The 21,630-nt window shown below is 37.9% G+C and overlaps 1 protein-coding gene across 2 annotated transcripts in view; it reads right to left on the bottom strand.

The window, feature by feature from the left end:
* The window catches only part of Pde11a (phosphodiesterase 11A), a 381,408-nt gene that overhangs the window by 21,014 nt on the left and 338,764 nt on the right, over positions 1-21,630 (bottom strand). Inside the window, exons 18-20 of one of the 2 annotated variants that reach the window (XM_048808009.1) lie at positions 19,260-19,334; positions 14,200-14,283; positions 6,641-7,331 (exon numbers count right to left, since the gene is read on the bottom strand). In XM_048808009.1, coding sequence (XP_048663966.1) covers positions 7,299-7,331; positions 14,200-14,283; positions 19,260-19,334 — 192 coding nt within the window. In that variant the 3' untranslated portion in view covers positions 6,641-7,298. Of the gene's footprint in view, positions 1-6,640; positions 7,332-14,199; positions 14,284-19,259; positions 19,335-21,630 lie in introns of those variants that run through there. The other variant, XM_048808008.1, reaches the window with a different exon arrangement.

Here is a 21,630-nt window from a genome sequence, read left to right on the forward strand (position 1 = left end):
TTTTTTTTTTTTTTTTTTTTTTTTTTTTTTGGCTTTTATTTCAGAGTCCCAAGGGCTGAAAGACGAATTTTATGCAATAATGAGCTGCTTAGTAAGTACCATGCAAATCTGATGATTACTAATTGTTTATGAATTGAATCTTAAAGTTTATATGGAAAAGTAAAGAAGCATACCTGGAAAATACTGAGGAGTAATGAGGAAGGTGAAACTAGACTTATTAAAATATAGTATAAATTGATATTAATTAAAATAGGATGACTAGGCAGACAGGTCAACAGAACAGAATAGAAAGAGTGAAAACAGAACCCAATTGAAGTGAATGTAGCAGATGATAATAGTGACCTTTCAGATCCTAAGGAAAAAGATTAGTCAAGAACTGATAAAAACTGGGTAGCCACAAAAAAAAAAAAAAAAATTGGATTACTACTTCACATTTCACATCAACCATACCAAATAAGAGGAGTTAAAACCACAAGTTAAAAAAAAAAAGAAACTTAAAATACTAAAAGAAGTTTGTAGAAAACCTTTTTACTTTTGTAATTTTTATATGGGGCAGTTATTCATTCTAAGTGTGATGCAAAATTCAGAGCCATAAAAGATTCATGAATTTGACTATATAAAATTGGCATACGTGCAGCATGAACATAGTGAAAAGATAAATAATAAACTGGGGAAAATATTTGTTACTTTTGCTATGGATCAGAGCTCTTTGTCTTTAATACATAGCCAATTCCTACAAATCAATCAGAAAAGACTACAAAAAGAGTTGACAGGAAAAAAATGCAAATGACTCCTAAGTAAATAATCTATGCTAAAATATCATTATGCTTTTTTAATATGGAAAATACATATGAAAACTACAATGAGGTAAATTTCTCACAGATTATATTGGCAATACTTGAGAAAGTTGATAACATACTGTGTTGGTAAGAGTCTGGAGAATGGACACCTCAGGCATAGCTGGGGGATTAAACTGGTTCAAACTCCACAGAGAGATAGTTGGTAATACCTATCTAATTCAAATACCCATGCCCCTAATGCCCAGTAATCCCACTTTTGGGTGTTTATCCTGTCAAAAAAAAGTGTGGAAGTGACATATTTACAAAGATATTGCATATTATTTACAACAACCAACTATAAGAAACATCATTATCCCTAAATGATTACATGATTAATTATTGGTTAAATAATTTATTCTTCATCCTTAATATCTAATATTGTGCAGCCATCAAAAAAGAACAAGACACAGTGGAATGAAATTGACATAACTTTCCTGTGTATACATATGAATACACCACAGTGAATCTTACCATCGTGTACATCCACAAGACTGGGGTCCTAATTAGAATAAGATACATTCCATGCTTGTGTAATTATATCAAAATGGATTCTACTGTCATGTATAACTAAAAAGAACAAATAAAAAAAAAGAACAAGACAGCTTTTATAGAGACTGAAAGGAATAAAACAAAACATACTAGGTCTAAAGAAGCAAACTATGGGGCAGGATATGCACATTTATCCACACACTATAAATAAAATAATGTATGAACATTATGTGTAAAATCAGTGTGAAAACATACTATATTTATGCTTTAGTATAGACTACCAAACACAAGGAACTGGTTGGCAGTGATTGTCCCTAGAGAAAGAAACTGGGTGACTAGCAGACAGGAATGTGGGGGAGAATCCTTTCTAATACTTTCATGCCTTTTTACTGTTTGAATTGTTTTCTGGGCATGTCTAGCTATTTAACAACAAAATATTTTATTTAAAACCTAATATGAACAGATAAAGGGACTTGCAACCTTGGGTCATGTGTTAGAATTCTTAAATAGTAAGTCATCCGACTGTTAAGAATTCAAGAAGGCTTACCAGTTACTAGGATAGAAAAGAGAATGCTTATTTCATAAAAAAATCCAAACAATTTTGTGCTTTACCTCCATAATACAACACTTATTGAAATTCCTTCATGTATGTTGTGATAATATTATGTATACACACCCTTCTCTCCAGGCTTATCCATTCATATCACAAATAAGGGCTGACTACCTCATTGCTTCTCAACACTTCCACTGAAAAGCGATCAATGTCCCCTGCCTGGCCATTAAATAGATTTTGAAAAACTCTTCAATCCGTATCAGTCTCATCTCCTTATTTAGTTCCTCAAATTTGCCCTCAGCTGGGAATTCTGCAGGCCACCGTGATTCTGTTGTGTTCACCACTCATTTGAAGGGGCCCATCCATCATCATTTCTGGTCCTTTTCTGATGCAATGTAGCTTGTTCTTTGTCTTTCTTAAAAACTGAATGGCTGTTAAATTATCCATTTATCTTCCTTCAGATTTTCTGTTCAGTTTCTCAGGCCCTCTCAGGGCTGTCTTTTCTACCTTGTTTGCTGACTTTTCATTCCATTTCTCCTCTTCTTGGAGGCCTCTTGATTCACCATGCTGTCCTTCAAAACAAACTCTCTCGTTCAGTCGTCTTCCTGCTTGTTTGAAATCTGCTTCCCTCCCCCCTGTCCATTTCGTTTTTAACCTTGTCCTTTTAGAATATCTTTGAAAGCTTTGAGATCATAGTCTTTAAATTTATACTTAGATGGTACGATATATTGGGAATCCCTGAACAAGCTGAAAGTCAAAAGTCTTAGGTTCTAAACCTTTCACTTAGTAGTGATTTTTCAGTGTTTTGCTTTCCCTACATGCAGGACCATCTGCATATTTGCTTCTAGATAAACATTTCAGTATTATAGCAGCCTGAAGCTTGCATAATGCGAATGCCTACACATGTATGGTCTCAGGTGGTGGCAGATTGTACCAGTTAGAAGCCTCAGATTTCCAGGCAAATCTAAGCCCTGTCACTTATTGTGTATGCTTGAGCAAGTTACAGAAACTCTAGTCTCAGCTTTTACATTTGAAAACCACAGTATCTAACTTGATATTGCTGGGAAGATTAGATCAGATAATGCTCAGACACTCGATCTTGAGCACATAGTAAGTGCTCAGGAAATAAAGATTCTCTACATCTTATGAGACAGTCAATTTGGCTATGATTATCCAGTTTACAGCAGAGATACTGAGGCTTAGAGATAATATTAATGAACAAGCTCAGTGGTGGGTGTCTGTAATCCCAGCAGTTTGGGAGGTTAAGGTAGGAGGATCTCATTCAAAGCCAGCCTCAGCAACTCAGTGAGGCCCTAGGTAACTTAGCAAGGCCCTCTCTCAAAATAAAAAGTAAAAAAGGTAGGGGGTGGGGCTGGGATTGTGGCTCGGCGGTAGAGTGCTCATCTAGCACATGTGAGGCCCTAGGTTTAATCCTCAGTACCACATAAAAATAAATAAATAAAATAAAGGTATTGTTTCTGACCACTTCCAAAAAATAAAAAATGTTTAAAAAAAAAAAAAAAAAGGGTAGGGAAGGATTGGGGATGTGGCTCAGTGGTTAATACCCCTAGGTTCGATTCCTGATATCAAAAAAAAAAAAAAAAAAGAGATGATATTAATGTTAGAAACAATAAGAACCCACATGTTGGAGAGCTTTAACATATAATGCATATTCTTCTCAGAGCATTTCCATTTCACCTACTTGTTTTGGACTTGTAGGAAGGTTCACATTGCCTATCATTAATTCCATCTGCTAAGTGAAGAAAGTCACTTTGCAAGCATGGAGTCCTTTAAGAAGTAGCAGAGTGAAGCTACTTTCAGTCAAAACTGCAAGTCAGAGGGGATAACCACATCAAGACAGCTGAGGGTAAGGAGTGCTAGGTTTATGTGGGTGGTGGGGAGACTGGAAAGAGGGTGCTGTGGGTCTTCTTTCTCTCTCCTGTTGGCTCTTTTCTGTATCCTCTCTGTTTCTGTTTCTCCTTTCCCATTCAAAGTTTTTCAGCTGTTCAGGTCACCTGTAGCCCTGAGACCTTAGATGATGACAGGTTAAGTCAAGGGCATGAGGAATGATTCTTCCTTTTCTGTTATTTTACAGCCCTGTAGCTTGTCCCTTTCTTGGCTTCTAGGTGTCCGCCCAGATGCTGAAACTCCCCTAATTCACGGGGGTGATTCTGAGCAGTGAGTATAACCACCTCCTTAGTTTTTCATCCGTGAAATGAAGGCAGCAATGCCAACACCTGCCTCAGGGAAACCCGGGAGCAGTGGCTTATTTTAGGGCACCCCGAGAGCACAGATGCTAAGGGGACACAGATCTAACTAGCAGCCATGCAACGTGGTAACCCAATCTTTCCTGTTTCTGTCACAGCACTTGCTGTGTTGCTGAGGCAGCCCCTGGGGTCTCCCAGCAGGTGGACAACTTAAACACTGCAGCTCCAGCTGCGTTGAGGGAGGGTGGAGCTGTCGGTGTGCGCTGGGCATCGGGGCTGAGTAACAGAGGATGAATGCAAATAATTATGATGAGCTAATAAAGGACACTACAGAGGGCTCAGCAGCAACAATATTTACTTCTTAGGGGCAAACCCATTTTACAAAGAGCCCATCATCGGAGTGGCTCCCAAAATTAAGAGTAGTACTGGCTTGAGGAGGGGAGAGGCAGGTAGCTCTGCAGACACAGCTGGGTGAGCAAGGGCTGGGGTGTGTATGGTTAGGGAGGTGGTAATTTGGGAAATAGTAGATGCCATTTATGGCATGAGCAGAGGGCACAAATGAAGGAGAGAGAGGAGGTGGGCTGGGAAGATCATGTGTGCCTACTTGGATCTTTTTCCTTTAGTAAAGGGGAGGGTGTGGGCTTAAGATATGCTTTAGGAAGACGGCTCTGGGGTAACATGGAGGATGGGATTGTGGGGTGAGTCTGTGGGGAGCTGTTGAGCATGATAAGGGTCTGAGTGAGGCAATCAGGAGACCCCCCAAAAAACACAGAGGGGATGCAGATGAAGGAGAAAAATCATGACTTGGCACCTATCAAATAATAAGAAGGAAAACAACAACAACAGGCAGTTTGGTCTTACTTTGTAACAAGTTTCTTATCTTTGGTGTGAGAGTTTTTCTTTTTCTTTCTTTTTTTTTTTTTTTTTTAGGTTTTCTTGTTTTCTGTGCTTCTAGATGCCTCAAATTCTTCTTTCTTTCATGCTTTTTGATTTGTGTCTATTCTTTTCTGTTGGAGTCTTTCCTCAAAAAGTCTTTCCTGTGGCCCTTGTTACATATATTTAACAGCAAGACCCTGAAAGGCTTCTTCCAGACTGGGTATGAGGGGAAGAGGGCAGGGGAGGGGGACGAGGATTCTTTAAGGTATCATATATGTATATTTTTTACTCTTAACAACTCCTTTCTAGACCTCACCATCATAGTCATTAACATTCACACCAACAGTCTGTTCAAGGCGATCTAAGCTTTTCTATCACCCCCCCACCCCCAAATTCTTCCAACTTTTTCCTGGAAATGCCCAAAGGGGTTTATTTCTTCTAAAAAATCCTTTACTATTAAAATATTAATGGGATTCTCAGAAAGATGAGGAAATAAACTTGTAAAACCAATTTCTCATCTTTAATTGGCAACATCAACACATTTTACAGATGAAAGTGTTAATCAGAGACAATTTGACATAAAATATTTTGAAAAGACTGTCTATAGTAACAGCTAAACAGAATCCATCAATCCTCTAGGAATCTCTCTCTCTCTCTCTCTTTCTCTGTCTCTACCAGGTCTTCTCTTTATCCTCTCCTCTGAAGGATTCGATTTTATTTTGTAAATGAGGGGTTTACAAAAATCCCTGTCACATCCTCAGGGAAGTTTAGTGGGAAAAAGCAACACAGCAAGACCAAGAAGGCTTAGCTTCAAAATTCTACCCCTGCCCTGCACTGACTGCTTTTGTCCAAGTCCACGAGCATCTTTTGGTTTAGTTTTCCTCATCCATAATGATTAGACACTATAGGATCTGGAATGAAGTACTTTCTTCTTCACAGAGTTAGGGTTAATTAAATTGTATATGTAAAGGCACTCATCCTATGGCAAATAAAGTCAGTATTCAATAAATGTTTGCTGAAAAGGATATCCTCATATCTGTAGGATTCTAATAGTTCTTTACTAAAATCTCAGTCCAATGGAAATTTTTAACTTCATTTTAGAACCTTCCTAACAGACCCAACTGCTGAGCTGCCAGGTTGGTTAGTGTATGAGGTTGGGAGCCTGACTTTCTCTGATCACATTACCATGAGGCATTTGCTTACTAGAATAAGGCAATGTGCTTTGAGTGATTTATTTAAATTTTCTAAGGCTATAGCTAGCTCTGATAATTAAATATAAGAGTAGTGATAGTTGAGTTTCCAATAGTGCCTTCTTGAATTCTCTCAGAAAACATTTAGAATATACAGAAGATTCTGTTGGGCAATAGCATGCTTTGTTACTCTCATGCCTCATTTCACAAGCTCAAATAATAGTGACCTTCCAAATGAACATTAAGTTGCAGAAATTTGGGAGAGGAACTTACAAAGCAAAAAAACCCAAAACCAACAACAACCAAAAAATCCACCCAAAACCCCACAATAATTAAGAGGTCTTTATTCATATCCCAGTACTAAAAATGGCAATTTTCTCTCTCTCCACCTCTCTCATTTTCTCCTCCTCCCCCCTCATCCTCCCTCCCTCCCTCCTTCCTTCCTTCTTCTTCTGAAGAGAGTGAAGGAGGAGAGGGTCATGAAGAGGAGGTCAATCAGTTTTTAAAATATGCTCTCGAGAGGAACTGGAAAGTAACTTAAGTAAAGAGAACATTCCAAGCCTTGTATGGACTTTAGGTTAAGTGAGTTTTAGCTTTGTGATCTCAAAGCAGAAATATTTTTAAAAGAGTTATTTATGTTGGTTAGCTGGTTATTGAGAAGTAGATTTTATCTTAAATACTATCCTCAAAAACATTTTTAGGGAGTATATAAAAAATTTTCACCAGATTCTAGGATTTAAATACTGATTCATGATGGCAGTTTTTGAGCTCATAAAATACATAAGAAACAGAATAGATTAAGTACTGCCATATAAAGAACAGTTTATTTTTAAAGTTGCATGACATAAAACAAAGTAAAGGCCATTTTATTTAAAAGAGAATATACACAGACCTAGTTGCTTTACCAAGTCAAACTCATATTTGGAGGTGGAAAATTCTCTACCAAACCAAACATCCCCACACATCAGAGTGCAGGAAGAGCTTTGGAATCTGGCCAAGGGTGTGAGATGCCTCCACAGGCAAAGCAAAGGGTCATGCAGGAGGCCAGAGGTGACATGCACTTCACTGTCCTTTTATTAATGAGCCCCCTCTGCTGTTTGGTATTCCATTCCACACAGCACATGATTCTTTGATGTTGATATTGCTAACTCTTAAGTGCTGAAGAATCTGGAAAGTCCTTTAAGTCAAAGAAACATTAAATTTTAATCCTAATAAATTTAGTGCATTTTATTGCATTGTAATTTCCTGAAGTCATTTGTATACAATATTGCACATAATTTCTTGAAATCTATGTATGATATATACTTGCTCAATATTTTACATTGACTATTAAAATAACTAGAAGATTACATTTTCTGGCAATGCTGGATAAAGGAAAATTAAATGTATTTCCTAACTGAAAAAAAGTCAAAGCTTTGAAAAATCCATGGCTATAAAGTAGTTCTTCACAGTAAAATTAAGGGCCAATTCAACCATGATGAGAACTAAACCACTTTCTAAAAAGATATCATAGGCCATATAGTTGAGATTATGGGCAGGAATATAACAGGGCATACTCTGATGAAAGGGTTTTTATATTTATAGGTGATAACTTAAAATGACATTATAACCATACTTTGTACATCCCACTGCTTATAATTAACCTGTGGCACTGCAAACCATCATCTGCTTTTTTTTTTTTTTCCCCTTCATTCATTTGTTCAACAGACATTTACTGAAGCAGTTCTATTGTGCTCCACACTATGCTGGGTACCGGGAATAGGGGGGTCTCAGGAAACCCATCTTATGGGAAGTCAGGGCTCAGAATGAACCAGGGGGGCCTTTAATTCTAAGCCAAGGAATCAGTCTTATGGATGGGAGTAGTAATCTCAGGCTTCTGAGAGGGATGCATGGTCATCCACTATGGAACCACCATGGAAAGCATACTTTTTTTAATTTAATTTTTTTTTGTAGTTGTAGATGGACAGAATGCCTTTATTTTATTTTTATGTGGTGCTGAGGATTGAACCCAGCGCCTCACACATGCTAGGCAAGCGCTTTGCCACTGAGCTACATCTCTAGCCCCTACTTGTTCTTTTTTATTAAGGAAGATCATTTTGGCAAAAGTTTGGAAGACAGTCTGTAGCGGAGGGGCCTGTCAATTGCACAGAACTGGCCCTTTTGAATGTTTATATTCTCTTCCATTTCTATTTGACTAACATTATATAGGATTTTTTCAGGTTACCAAGTTTTACCATTAGCACTTAGATTTGGATATAGTACATGTAAGAAGGAAGATATTTTAAAGGCTAAATCAATGCATTTTTCACTGGGCTTGAGAGAGATGTCTGGGCTCCTCACCCAGGAATTCAGTTGGCTCCCTTCCTTCCGGCCTACCTCCCTGCCTCCCTATCTGATGAAGTTGTTCTATCCACATTCCATTTCCTGTAGGTTTTTTAAAGAATTTTTTTATTTGTTCTTTTTAGTTATACATGACAGTAGAATGTATTTTGATATATCACATATACATGCAGTATGATTTCTTGTTTTTGTGGTTGTACATGATGTGGCGTTACACTGGTCAAGTCTTCATATATGAACATAGGAAAGTAATATTCAATTCATTCCATTATCTTTTCCATTTCCATCCCTCTCCCTTCCTCACTCTGTCCTGTCCAACCCAGGACCACCCGCCACCATTATAAATCAGCATCCGCATATCAGAGAAAACATTCTGCCTTTGGTTTTCTGGGGTTGGCGTATTTCACTTACTATGATAGTGTCTAGTTTCATCCATTTACCAGCAAATGCCGTAATTTTATTATTTTTTATGGCTGAGTAATATTCCATTGTGTATGTGTACCACATTTTCTTTATCCATTCATCTGTTGAAAGGCACCTAGGTTTGTTCTACAGCTTAGCTGTTGTGAATTCAGCTGCTATAAACACTGATGTGGCTGTGTCACTATAGTATGCTGATTTTAAGTCCTTTGGGTATAAGCCAAGGAGTGGGATAACTGGGTCAAATGGTGGTTCCATTTCAAATTTTCTGAGGAATCTTCATACTGCTTTCCATAGTGGTTGCACCAATTTGTAGTCCCACCAGCAATGTATGAGTGTACCTTTTCCTCCACATCTTCGCCAACATATATTGTTACTTGTATTCTTGATAATTACCATTGTGACGGGAGTGAGATAAAATCTCAGTGTGGTTTTAATTTGCATTTCTCTGGTCGCTAGAGATGTTCAACATTTTTTCATATATTTGTTGACTGATCATATTTCTTCTTTTGTGAAGTGCCTGTTCAGTTCCCTAGTTCATTTATTGATTTTTTTTTTTTTTTGGTGTTAAGTTTTTTGCCCTATAGGCTTTTTAAGAGGAGATGAGTTTATGCTCTAACTAGTCACCCTGCAACCCATGAGTTCTTTTTCTTTTTTCTTTTTGTCTTTCTTTCTTTTTTAATTGGACTCAAGCCATGGATCATGTGGGAAACACTGAGTTGTTTTTAAAGTACTTTCAACAGTATCCAGAGAAACTGTCCTACAGGACCACTTTATATCCTCTTTTTCAGTTTACCAATGTCTAAGTCTAGAGTCTCTTCAATTTCAAGTATATTCTAAAGATACTTTTTTCTTACTATTTCTAAAAAGCATATTAATCACTGCATCAGGTAAAATAAATTTTCCGAATGATCATTATAACTGAAAACAGAAAAAAAGTCTAAGTTGACTGTAATATTTACATCAGAAGCCCTCCTGCTACAGAAACCCATGACATTTTTAAACAGAGACACACTGATCTTATGGAAAATTTTCTTCTCTAGATAGAGAGGAAGAATTATTCTAGTTAGATGCTCCTCTTTTTCATTATATGCGAGAAAATCCACCCCAATTGGGGACAGAGCTAGAAATCTGATGATGTTCATAAGAAAAATTAAATTGCTTAGTCCTTAACAGACAGAAGATTTATAATGCCTCTGTGCATCAGTCACATTCTAGGTACACTGAGGTTTAAGCCGAGAATGGAAATTAGGGGCAAAAACTTAGCTCGCTCCTACAAAGAGGAGCTCAGAATGATACTGTGACATCAGGGTTTCTGTTTATCCCTAAGGCTGGTGCAGCAATGACTACAAAGTTTGATGGTGTCTTTTTTTTTTCTTCTTTCTTACTTTTTTTTCCTTCTAAAGATGTTGAGCAGCAGGCTAATGGCTCCCCAGCAGGGTGCAAAGACAGCAGAAAGCACAGGAATCAGATGTCAATGTATTCCTCCGAGAAACCCTGCTAGGACAGAGCTAACTAACCAGGGCTTTAGTCTTCTCTGGGGGAACACGCTTTGATGGTTCCCTGCCCACTCTTGGCTTCCTATATGCTTTCTGATTAAAATGCTGTCACAGATAAATCATGACTTCTGCCTCTTAGGACCATTTTTTTCCTCTTTCTTTCCTTCAAGAAAAGTTTGAAACCATGAGATTAAAAAGATGATCAAGTTCTGGAGAACTATCCATGAACATCTAAATGTATGTGTACAGATATGTCAGACCTTCTTTTGAGTGGCTTCCCATGGATCAGGGACCATCCTGAAACCTTCCCTACCTGGCATGCTGCTAGGGCTAAAGCAATGGCTTGAAAACTTGTTCTTTCTCCTCTTGGGATGGAAACAGTCCATTTCTCTTGTATACAAGACATAGGGTGAACACAACCCACTGATCATTGTTTCCTGCTGTCTTTATTTTTTTATACATTTTCTATCAGTCACTTTCAATCATTTCATTACTTTGGTAACTTCCTAATAAATAGATTTTGGAGGAGGAGGAGTCCTCATTTTCCCTTTGACATAATCACAAATTGACTAGAAATTGTAGTTATCTCACAGATAAAAGTTTTGATTTTAAATGCAATGGATTCCCACCTAGGCATATCTATTAGGGTTCCTTCAGGAACCTGAGAGTAGTGATAATTTTTATCTTTTGGTTAAGTGACAAGTCTCAGGCAGAAAGTACCCAATCTGTTAGGGTATTCGATAGGCACAATCCTTTTAAATCCATGAAGTAAAACCAAATTACCCCGTGAGAGTCAGTGAAGTCAAAAAGCTCTGCCTGGGTAGCTGCCTGCCCATCCTCCCCTCCCCAACTTCCTATTCTGTTCCTCTCCTCTACATACAGCCTCCAGCTGGTCAGACTCCTGTCCACACTGTCCCCACCAGCAGGGGGATCTCACCTTAGCGCTCTCTCTCTCTCTCTTTTTCTCTCTCTCTCTCTCTCTCTCTCTCTCTCTCTCTGTCTCTGTCTGTCTCTCTCTGAATCTGTTTATTTAAACTCTAGTGAGGTTTCTTATCACTCACACCTGTTCGCCTTGGGGTCAGGGCTTTGGCCATTAGAAGGGACAGCCCTTTGTCCCCCATGTACTATTCTGTGTCCTTTTGCCCTATCCCCTTGTCAACACAGCAAGATCAAATTGGATTCTTATGCTCTATATTTCAGACCATGTTATTTCAGCCTGATCACAGTTGGGATTCCTGACACTTCTCTGTTTGGCTTCTGTCCTCTCAGACTCTTTGGGTTCAAAACCTCAAACCAGTCTTTCAACACCAACTTGAATTTCCTCAGATGTTTTGGCTCAGTGGCCAGCATCACATCGGTGACTTTCCTTGCTTGACATTTCCTCAAGATTTTGTGTCTTCCCACTAATGTGATTTCTGCTTGGCGACTAATTCTAGCTCAACTCTGGAGCACCAACAGTTAATTTAAGATTATTGAACAGTGGGGAGAATATCCATTGTATGAGGTGGAACAAAATAGAGAGATTAAACTCTTGCTAGAGTTTCAATTTGAGGGCTCTTGGACAAGGGGGTTTCAAGGCCTTACAAAGAATTTACAAATGAAATTATGAAATTGAAAAAAATTATTAGTGATAAGGAATCTAAAAAGAGCAAGATTTTCATCGTCTGCTAAATAAGAAGATAATGGTGGCAAGTACAAATATGAGCTTTTGTCAACAGCTCCTTCATATTCCCCTTGAGAATGACATGCCTCTCCCCAGAGAGAGACAATAGCGGGAGACCCTTTCATCAAAGGCACAGTGGGGCAGTTGAAAGGCCACTTCACCAAAATAAAGGTCAAGGATGAGCAGGACACATGCCTAACTTGGTAGCAATGTCACTTATCCTTTCTATATGCTAATTTTCTGCAGATGTATCTAACCTCACAGATGAATAAAGTAAAATAGATGTGAAAAATCAAGATATGTAATGTGAAGTGGTAATATTGCTCCTTAAACACTAGAAACTGCTATTTTCGGTTGAAATTCAAGTAACTTACTTTTTAACCTAAGGGTTTCAAAGTATTTACCACAACGTAAATGATAAACCCAAATAATTGTGAATCAAAAATGAAATAACATGGAAATGCACAAGAGAACCCTTTCCAGCGTTTACTATATCTAATCACATAGGAAAAGTGTGTATGTTTCAAAGTAATTTTGCAAACTTAGCACCCCAAATTAAACAGCCCCACATATACATAATTTCATCCTTCTAAACTTTACTGTCAGTAAATGAAATTTATTAATTGCAAGAATAATTCATTCATCCATTTGTTGCCTAAGTGTGCACAGGAAACTGCATAACATTAGAAAAATAATTCAGTGTGGGTAGTCAAGGTCAATTTAGCAAAGCAAGAGATACCTGACCCAACAGCTGTGGGCTTTACACATGGGGGCCTGGCTTATTCTGAGACATCAGGGGTAGGAGGAGCAGATGGGAAGAAAGAAAGCTGAGAAGCCACAGATAACAAAGTATACATCATTCTTGATTCATTTTGCCCAATCTTTCATTATTGAGTGAAAGAACATTATGTTCCATTTATAACTAAAATAATCAATTTCAGATTATTTTAAAACTGTTTTTGGTTGATTATATGCCAGCAGGCATTTAATGGATCATATAAAACAAGAAATGAATTCACTTTTGTTATTTATAATTATTGAAAAATTGCATTTCCATCTTTAAGACAATATTCTGATTTGTTTGTTTCCTGGGTACTGTGACAGGGTTCAGCAGTTCCTAAAAGTACTGAAAATGAAGTGGTAGATAAGTTTGAAACTTAATGGTTGTGAGGTCTTTAAAAAACAATACTGTGCTCTTAATGGAGTTACACAGAGTGAGAAACTAAAGAGGTTCTGCTTTCCCTGCATGTTTCTCGCTTTGAAGTTAGAAAAGCAGCTCAGTTTGATTGAGCTAGGTTGGGGGTAAAGAACTCGCCAGGTTTTACAGATGAAAGCAAATGCTTAGAAGTAGAATTAAAAGCCAATGTACACTAAACTGTTAGTGTTAACTGATGCCAGCCCTAATCCATACTCAGAAAGCAGAATGTGAACCATTCAAAGCTGACACTGGTCTCCTTGCCAGGAGCTGGTCTGCACTCCAGGCAGCAGACCTAGAAATCATTAGCTCATCTCCCTCAGAATTAACTGGGTGGGAGGTGTCGCCTGCATTGCAGAGAGAGGCAGATTTTGAATACCACAGGGTTAGAGCAGAAAGCAGTTTCGGGAACCCTTGTGTCTCACATAATATTAATATGGGTTAAAAAATGTGTGTGTGTGTGTGTATTATGATTTCTATGGTCAAACATGTTTGAGAGATTTAGAATAAAGTATGTTTCTTTCCTGCAGGACTTCTCTTGAGTCTTCAATATATGGCTTCCATACATGCATGGGTGTTTCCTCAGTTACCCAGGACTGAGAGCCATTTTTGAAGAGATGATGATTTTTAGACCCTATTTGTGCTCCTTGGGGCATGGTTTGGGAAATGCTGAGACAAAATATTAGTATCCCTGCTTTATAGATGAGGAAGATGAGGCCCATGAAGATCACATCCTAGCAAGTGGTGGAGAGCTCAGCTCTCCAGCTTCCCAGTACCAACTCCTGGATGGGAACTCTGGGGAAAGACAAACTGCAGCAGAGTTTGCAGCAATGTAGATGCCCTGAAAGGATCTCCCCAAAACCAATGCCTCTAGAAGTGCCATTTCTGGCTCAGTCTGGACCAGCCCGCCTCCCCAGGTCAAGATTACCTGATACAAAGGCATGCAGATGCTATCAATCCACTCCAACTGCAACCGAGGCAGCTCATCTTTCCGGTTCCGATCGAAAATAGCCTAGAACAGGGGAGGAAAGCCTTGCTTTATTACACTGGGGGTTTCACAGGTGCTTTGTCAGATGCTTCACCACAATGGTCCAATTTTACCAACTGAACACTTCACAAACCACAATCAATCCTTACGCACACTTTTTTCTTTTATCTGTAATAAGAAATAAAGCATTCCCACCTCTTTTTTTTAATGAGATTTGTAAGCGAATTTATTTGAACTTTATAGCACGCAACTCCTTGGGGCCAGAATCTGTCTTCAGATATGGGTAGCTGCTACTGAATCAAGTCATCAGGTCACTGGGAATTAGGTACAAATCAAGGGGAAAAAGATGTATTTTATTGTCACAAAAATAAAGCAGGCTCTTATTTTGGTAGTGAGAATGCAGGATAGAATGGGATAAATTGGAAAAGACCATTTAAATAAATTTTACTTTAAATAGAAACCATTTATATTAATTTTTTAGGGTCAAGAATTGGTTCAACAATTGTATTTTTCAATAAGGTTCTGCCATTAATAGATTCCTAAGTCTTTATCTGTCATTGGATGGATGATGGTGGGAGGCACCCATTTATTCTTCTTTCCCAGCCTTTAAACTTCATGAAGTTACAGTGTTTGATATAATTTAGGTGGACTGAGAAAAAGAATGACATATGTCTGTTGGGAAGACTAGATTAGGGGAATAATCGATTGGGATTGGAGAGTTAATGGTTTTCTTGAAAAAACAATCAATTCTACTGTAGTGATAATGTCCCTCCCTTTTTCTTAAAGAAGGCCAGGGCCTAAGAAGCTCCCTTGTGACCCTATTGGTTCATAAGACTACACTGCCTAGTTATAACTTGGCTTGCTTTATTGCCTTAGAGTAGGTGATGTCTGTCTTCTAGATACAGTGTGGATCCACATCATTTTGATACCCTTACAGGTTCTGAGGGCAGGTCCACACCAGCCCTTGGTCCAGAGATATTGGCAATGCCTGCATCCTTCAGACTCATGAATGACAGTGGGATTGGGTAAGGCAGAAATCAGTAGCTGCCAAATCTGAGGAAAATATCTGTACACTAGGGAGAAGGTCACTGACTCCCATAGCCTCTGCTCAGACTTGTCTTATCAGAAAAGAAGACTGGACTTTGGAAAGGACATGAAATATCCTGGACAAAGTGATTACTCTTGTGAACAATGAGTCGTGGTCCAAAATGCTCCTATAAGAATATTCTCAGTCCCTTTTGTGTTTCTGTAACAAAATATCCAAAGCTGGGCATCTCCCTAAAGAAAAGAGGTTTATTTAGCTCATAGTTCTAGAGGTTCAAGGACCCACATGTGATGAAGGCCTTTGTGCTGGCTGTCCTGAGGTGGCACAGGGCATCACATGGCAAGAGACAAGGAATGCATGTATGTGTGTCCCTCTTTTCTTATAAAGCTAGCCTGGTTAAATCACAGGGGCTCTCTAGGCTCCTAATCACCTCCCAAAGGCCCTGCCTTTAAACATTATAGTCCTTAAATTTCTATGCTCTTACTACCTCACCATGGGACTAAATTTTAATGTGTGAAACTCTGGAGAACACATTCAAACCATTCCCGAACCATGACATTCTGTTTTATTTTCTCTATAGTTCTCTTTGCTATTAACTATTTGTTCATTTAGTTAGTTTCTGGTGAGTTTTATATACAAATACCTTTTTTAAAAATTCAGGGGTTTTAAGTATGCTCATATACGTGTGCAACTATCTCCACAACTTTAGAACATGTTCATCACCCCGACAGGAACCCCACACCAACAGAAGCATTGTCTCCCAGGTCCCAGTCTTAGGAACCACAAATCTACTTCCTGTTTGAATTTGCCTATTCTGCACATTACATATAAATGGAATTGTATGATATGTGGTCTTTTCTAACTGGCTTCTTTTATTTAGCATAGGGGTTTCAAGGAATATCTATGTAGCAGGTATTAGTACATCATTTTTTTTGGTCAAATAATATCAATTGTATGGATAAACCATGTTTTATTTATTCATTCATCAGTTAATGGACCTTTGAGTTGTTTCCACTTTTTGGCTATTATAAATTAATGCTCCCATGTACATTCATTTGTAAATTTTTGTGTGGATGTATATTTTCGTTTCTTTTGGTGATACACCTAGATGTTGAATTTCAGGGTCATATGGTAACTCTTGTTTAACTTTTTGGTAAAGTGTTCTTCAAAGCAGCTACACTATTTCACATTCCTACCAGCAATGAATGAAGTTCCACTTTCTGCACAACCTCATTGACACTTACTATTGTCTGTCTTTTTTATTCTAGTCCTTTTAAGGGATATGAAGTGGTATTTTCAGTGGTTTCAATTTGCACTTTCCTAATGGCAAATGCTTTTGAGAATTTTTTTCATGTGCTTATTGGCCATTTATGTATTTGCTTTGGAAATGTGTTTGTTCAGATCCTTCGCACATTTTAAAAATTGAACCATCTTTTTATTTTATTTTATTTTTTTAATATTTATTTTTTAGTTGTAGTTGGACACAATACCTTTATTTATTTATTTATTTTTATGTGGTGTTGAGGATCGAACCCAGGGCCCCGCACATGCTAGGCAAGCGCTCTACTGCTGAGCCACAACCCCAGTCCTCTTTTTATTTTATGATTATTTTTTTAAGTTCTAAATACAAGGCCCATATCAGATATATGATTTATAAATAATATCTCCCATTTTGTAGATTGCCTTTTCAGTTCCTTTATAATATACTTTGATACAAAAACATTTTTAATTTTGATAAAGTCCAATTCAATATCTCTGGATCAACATCTCTGAAACTTATTATCTTTTGTCTCTTGTGCTTTTGGTATCATATTTAAGACACCACAGCTAAATTGAAACCATAAGATTTATACCTATATCTCCTTCTAAGAGTTTTATTGTTTTAGCCCTTACATTTAGGTTTGTGATCCAATTTATGTTTACTTTGGGTATGGTGAGAGGTAGGGCATCAACTTCATTCTTTTCCCCTGTGGATATCCAGTTGTCCTCAAACCATTTGTTGAAAAGACTATTTTTCTCCATTGGATTGTCCACTCATGTTGAAATCAATTGACTGTAACTGTAAAGGTTTATTTCTGGACTAGTCAGTTCTTAATCAAAAATGTTTGAGGAGAGAAAAATGAGTGTGAGGTGCCACATCGTCCTGTGCTTTCCCTTTACAGCACTTTGCATCTTGTAATATAATTTTCATGATTATTTAATGTCTATATTTTTTACCAGTTGACAAGGTACTTGAAGGCAGGGAAGATTGCGGCTTGATGCTCATTGCCGGACATATAGTGCTTAGCTTCCTGCTTGACACATGAAAATGCTCAACCATATTTTATTCACTGACTCCCTGCTTCTAGTGTTGACCTCTGGCTGTGGTCCAGGATAGACTTTGTCTCTATAAAGTTATTGTGATGACTTCTGAGACCATGATACCTGAGGAGCTTCAGGACAATTTTCTTCCTAGAAATGAGGAGATAGTTGGATGCAGCAGGTATCAACTCTGGGTGTATACACTTCCAGACACTTCTGGAAAGGGACTAGGGAGAGATTACTCTATCCCACAGGAGACAGTCATCAGTTGGACTAAGGAGTCTTTTGTGAGGACAGACTAGCATATAGAGCCATGTTTCCAACACAAAATTAATTTCATTTATGTCTTCAGAAAATGCCTTACCTGAGCCTAGAGAAAGGCTCCTCAGTGTTGTGCCACTGCACCTGCCAGCTCACTGGTGCTGGTGATTTACTCACATTTTTTTTTCATTTAATTAGATGACCTGTAGTATTATTGTAGTGTAAATCCTTCAGTGTATGCCTCTGAAACATTTTTTAAAAGGAGAGAATAGTTTTTATTTTAAAGTAGATCTGTCACTGGGAGAGATTTGGATTGTATTAGATTTTGATACAGAAATGTATGCATACTAACTGAATAGTTTTAGTTTTATAATGAAATTTGGTGACACCACCAAAAAAGAATAAAAGGATGTTTAGAATTCTGTATGACTAGACGTTGATTTGAAAACTAACATAATTGGTGGGTGTTTGTTATTTGGTGGAGTCTGACTCCAAGGTAATCAAGCTAGGAGATGGTTCTGCTGCTTTTTCTGGCTTTAAAATGTCAGCAAAGAAAGGCATCTTAAAACCCCTAAAGATCTTAATTTACCTCCAAATGTTCAGGACTCTACTGATTTGAATGCTCAAAAACACATGCTAGATGATCGACACATTCCTTGAACCTACTGTGCTGAGTTGCCAGGTTTTAAAATTCTTTGCACCTCTCTCAGAGTGGTCGGGTCTTATGTTTTTAGCTAATCATTCATCAGGAAGAAAGAGGCTGCCTGCTCTTTGAGGCTGTGATAGAGGTATTATGTCTCCTGCATCCTGACATGTATGAACAGCAGCATCCTGAGCCCACTGCAAGCTTTCTCAAATAATTGAATGGCTGAGTCCAACATAAATAGCATTGCATTCACCACAACCTAGTTCTCCAGGTGACACTCCCCATTTTGCAAACAAAGAGGGAAAAAAAAAAAAACAGGTTTGAAAAGATTTGCTTTGGAGATTTTGAAAGTTCAAAATTGGCAAATAAAATGTAATTCCTCGAGTCTGGATGCTTCGCTTTAATCTTTTGCTGTATTTCCATTCCAAAGTAGGCACATATGAAATGCCAGCATTGAGTTTTGAATTATTTGAATTTCACTCTGCACGTCCTCCCTCATACCTGCTTTTCCCACTGTGGATGCTCAGGAAATGCTTGTTAAGTAGCTCACTGCTCTTAATCAGAAACCTGGGAATAAAGTGTTTAGCATTTAAGTTTAATTAAAGTTTTAAACTTTCAGGAGTCCTTTCTTAAATCCCTTTCTTAAATCCCTTCTCAGTCTTTCCCATTGTCGAGCTGTGATTTGGAGTTATTTTTGGAAATGTCATTCAAAAGGGTAAGTACGTGACAATAGAAGGATGAGCTTACTGAAGGAGTGAGTTTGAGTTCTGATCTCTCCCGATCTCCTTGTTCAAAGAACTCACTGGTTACAAGTTCAGCCACCTGAAACACAGAAACATTTTAACTTATGAATAGTTTACCAGGAGACTAGGGAGTTATTTCTGGCTTATGTACATGGTGATTATCTTCAACACAATCAATTAAAAAGTTTGTGAGGAAGTCTTAACCTTTTGTATTCAAAGGTATAACAGAATTTAATCAATGAAACTGATTTCCTTTTAATGAGGAGGACTTGTGCAGTATATTTTAGATGCATGCCAATAGATGATTAGGAAAAGTTCTTGTGTAGAAAAATGAAACTAATAATAATTTGTATCAATACTACATATTATTACATAATAATATAGCCAACTTTTTGTTGTTTCTACCTAGATTTTTTTACTGCATTGTACACTTTAATCTTAGTCTGACTTCATCTTGCCAACACATAAACTCCCACCAATAATTGTGTGTGCACTCTAAAAGGGATACTCTGCCCCCTGCTTCCTACTGTAGCAATAAATCAAGAGGCAAAAATCAAGATTCCCATTTCATATCATACTTTGAAAATATGTCAAGATATAGTTTGAAGAACATGGAATTTGGGCTGTCTGAATCTAAGAACTTAAAGTGTACATAGATTTATTGAAGTGTTAATTCATGGTAGGCTCTGGTTGGTACCAGTACAATGGAATGGTCCTTCTACCCCAAACCTCAGAGACCTACATTTTGGTGTGGAAGATTAACTGCCAGGCTAAAGAGATTAGTTTCTCTTACCCAAGACTGTATGACTCAGGATAGTTCAAGCACAGCAAACTGACACAACAGATAAGTGTTGGAAAAGTATTTTCAACAACACTGTGAGGTGCATTCAAGAAATCTCTGACAATCCTAAACAATCAATGGCAAGAACACCTGGATCCTTAATCTCGTTTTCCTCTATTCCAGGCCCTTATAAAGATTTGGCAAAGTTGAGCTGTGTTTAATTTTGTTCAAGTGTGCAAAACCAAGATAATTTACCTAATTGTATCTCAGAAGATGGGTCACAGATAAAACTCAAACACGTCAATCTCACACACACTTACACATGCACACATGCAGAGATCCGAGGTAACAAGTAGGCAGTAGCTATAAAGAAATTGAATATCCAGTAAATTTAGATCTGGAATACCCAACAGCATGCTTGAGTCCCTTCCAAGAATTCAACTGCTTAAAAGAAGTTGGAAGTGACACAAAACACATCGTCCTTCCCCAGCCTCCAGCTATAGTCATTTCCCTTGTCCCTGCCTGTCCACTAGGACTTGATTCACTTCTGTCTGTTACAGTCTCTGCCACTACCTTTCACTTCAATGCTCCAGGCCTCTCTGTTCTCTCTCTGGCATTGCCTTTAAAGAAATGATCCCCTTAGGGTCTGGCCTCATCAATCCAGTTCCCAGAATGCCCCTCAGCCCAAAGCTGGGTCTTTTGCATTAGGAAATGTAAATGTGCACATGGCACCCCAAGGTGGGAGTCCTGCACAGGTCCATAGCCCCTGGAAAGTAAAGAAATGAAGAAATGAAGACAAAATCCTATCCTTACTCTTCCTAAAGTGGTCCTGTTAACTCCTCTGTGCTTCTTTCATAGATTAACTTGTACCACTGCTTTGTTTGTACTTAAAAACCCAATCAGGAACATTAAGTGGCTCCTGATTGAATTTTTTATTAAAGAAGGAAATTGAGATGCTAATCAGGCCTTGAGGGATCATAGGGGAAACCCACATGCTTAGTTAGAGTCATGCTTCTGAGGAAGGATTAATAGAATAAACACCAGAACTTTAAAAAATGAAAAGGAATATTTTAAAAAATCCAATTCCAAATCTAGGAAGTTAGAAATACATTTGTATTTTATAGAAGGCTCTATTCTTTTGTTCAAATGTTAATATCGAGAAGTGAGAATAGTTTTAAAAAATATCTGAACCTATTCAATCTGAGGCAAACGTAAATGACATTTGCAGCTTAGAACCACAATAAGATTTCTGATGGAAAAATTTGCAAAAACATGGTTTCATGTATTGTCTCCCTGAATTTTGTTTCTGCACTTATTGGCAGAACTTCATATCCTAAAAATAAAATAATGTTTATGGCAGTGATTAAGAAGGCCACCCATGAGCGGCTACTATTGACCTAAAATATCAATGCAGAAATTGTGTTCCTCTTAGTGAGTCTCTAAGCAACGTAGTGAGACCCTGTTTCAAAATTTAAAAAAATAAAAATAAAAAGAGCTGGGGATGTAGCTCTGTAGCTCAGTGACAGAGTGCCTCTGGGTTCAATCCCTAGTTAAACAAAGAAAGGAAGGAAGGAAGGAAAGAAGGAAGGTAGGG

Source organism: Marmota marmota, unplaced genomic scaffold, assembly GCF_001458135.2.
Source record: "Marmota marmota marmota unplaced genomic scaffold, marMar, whole genome shotgun sequence".
Taxonomy (NCBI): domain Eukaryota; kingdom Metazoa; phylum Chordata; class Mammalia; order Rodentia; family Sciuridae; genus Marmota; species Marmota marmota.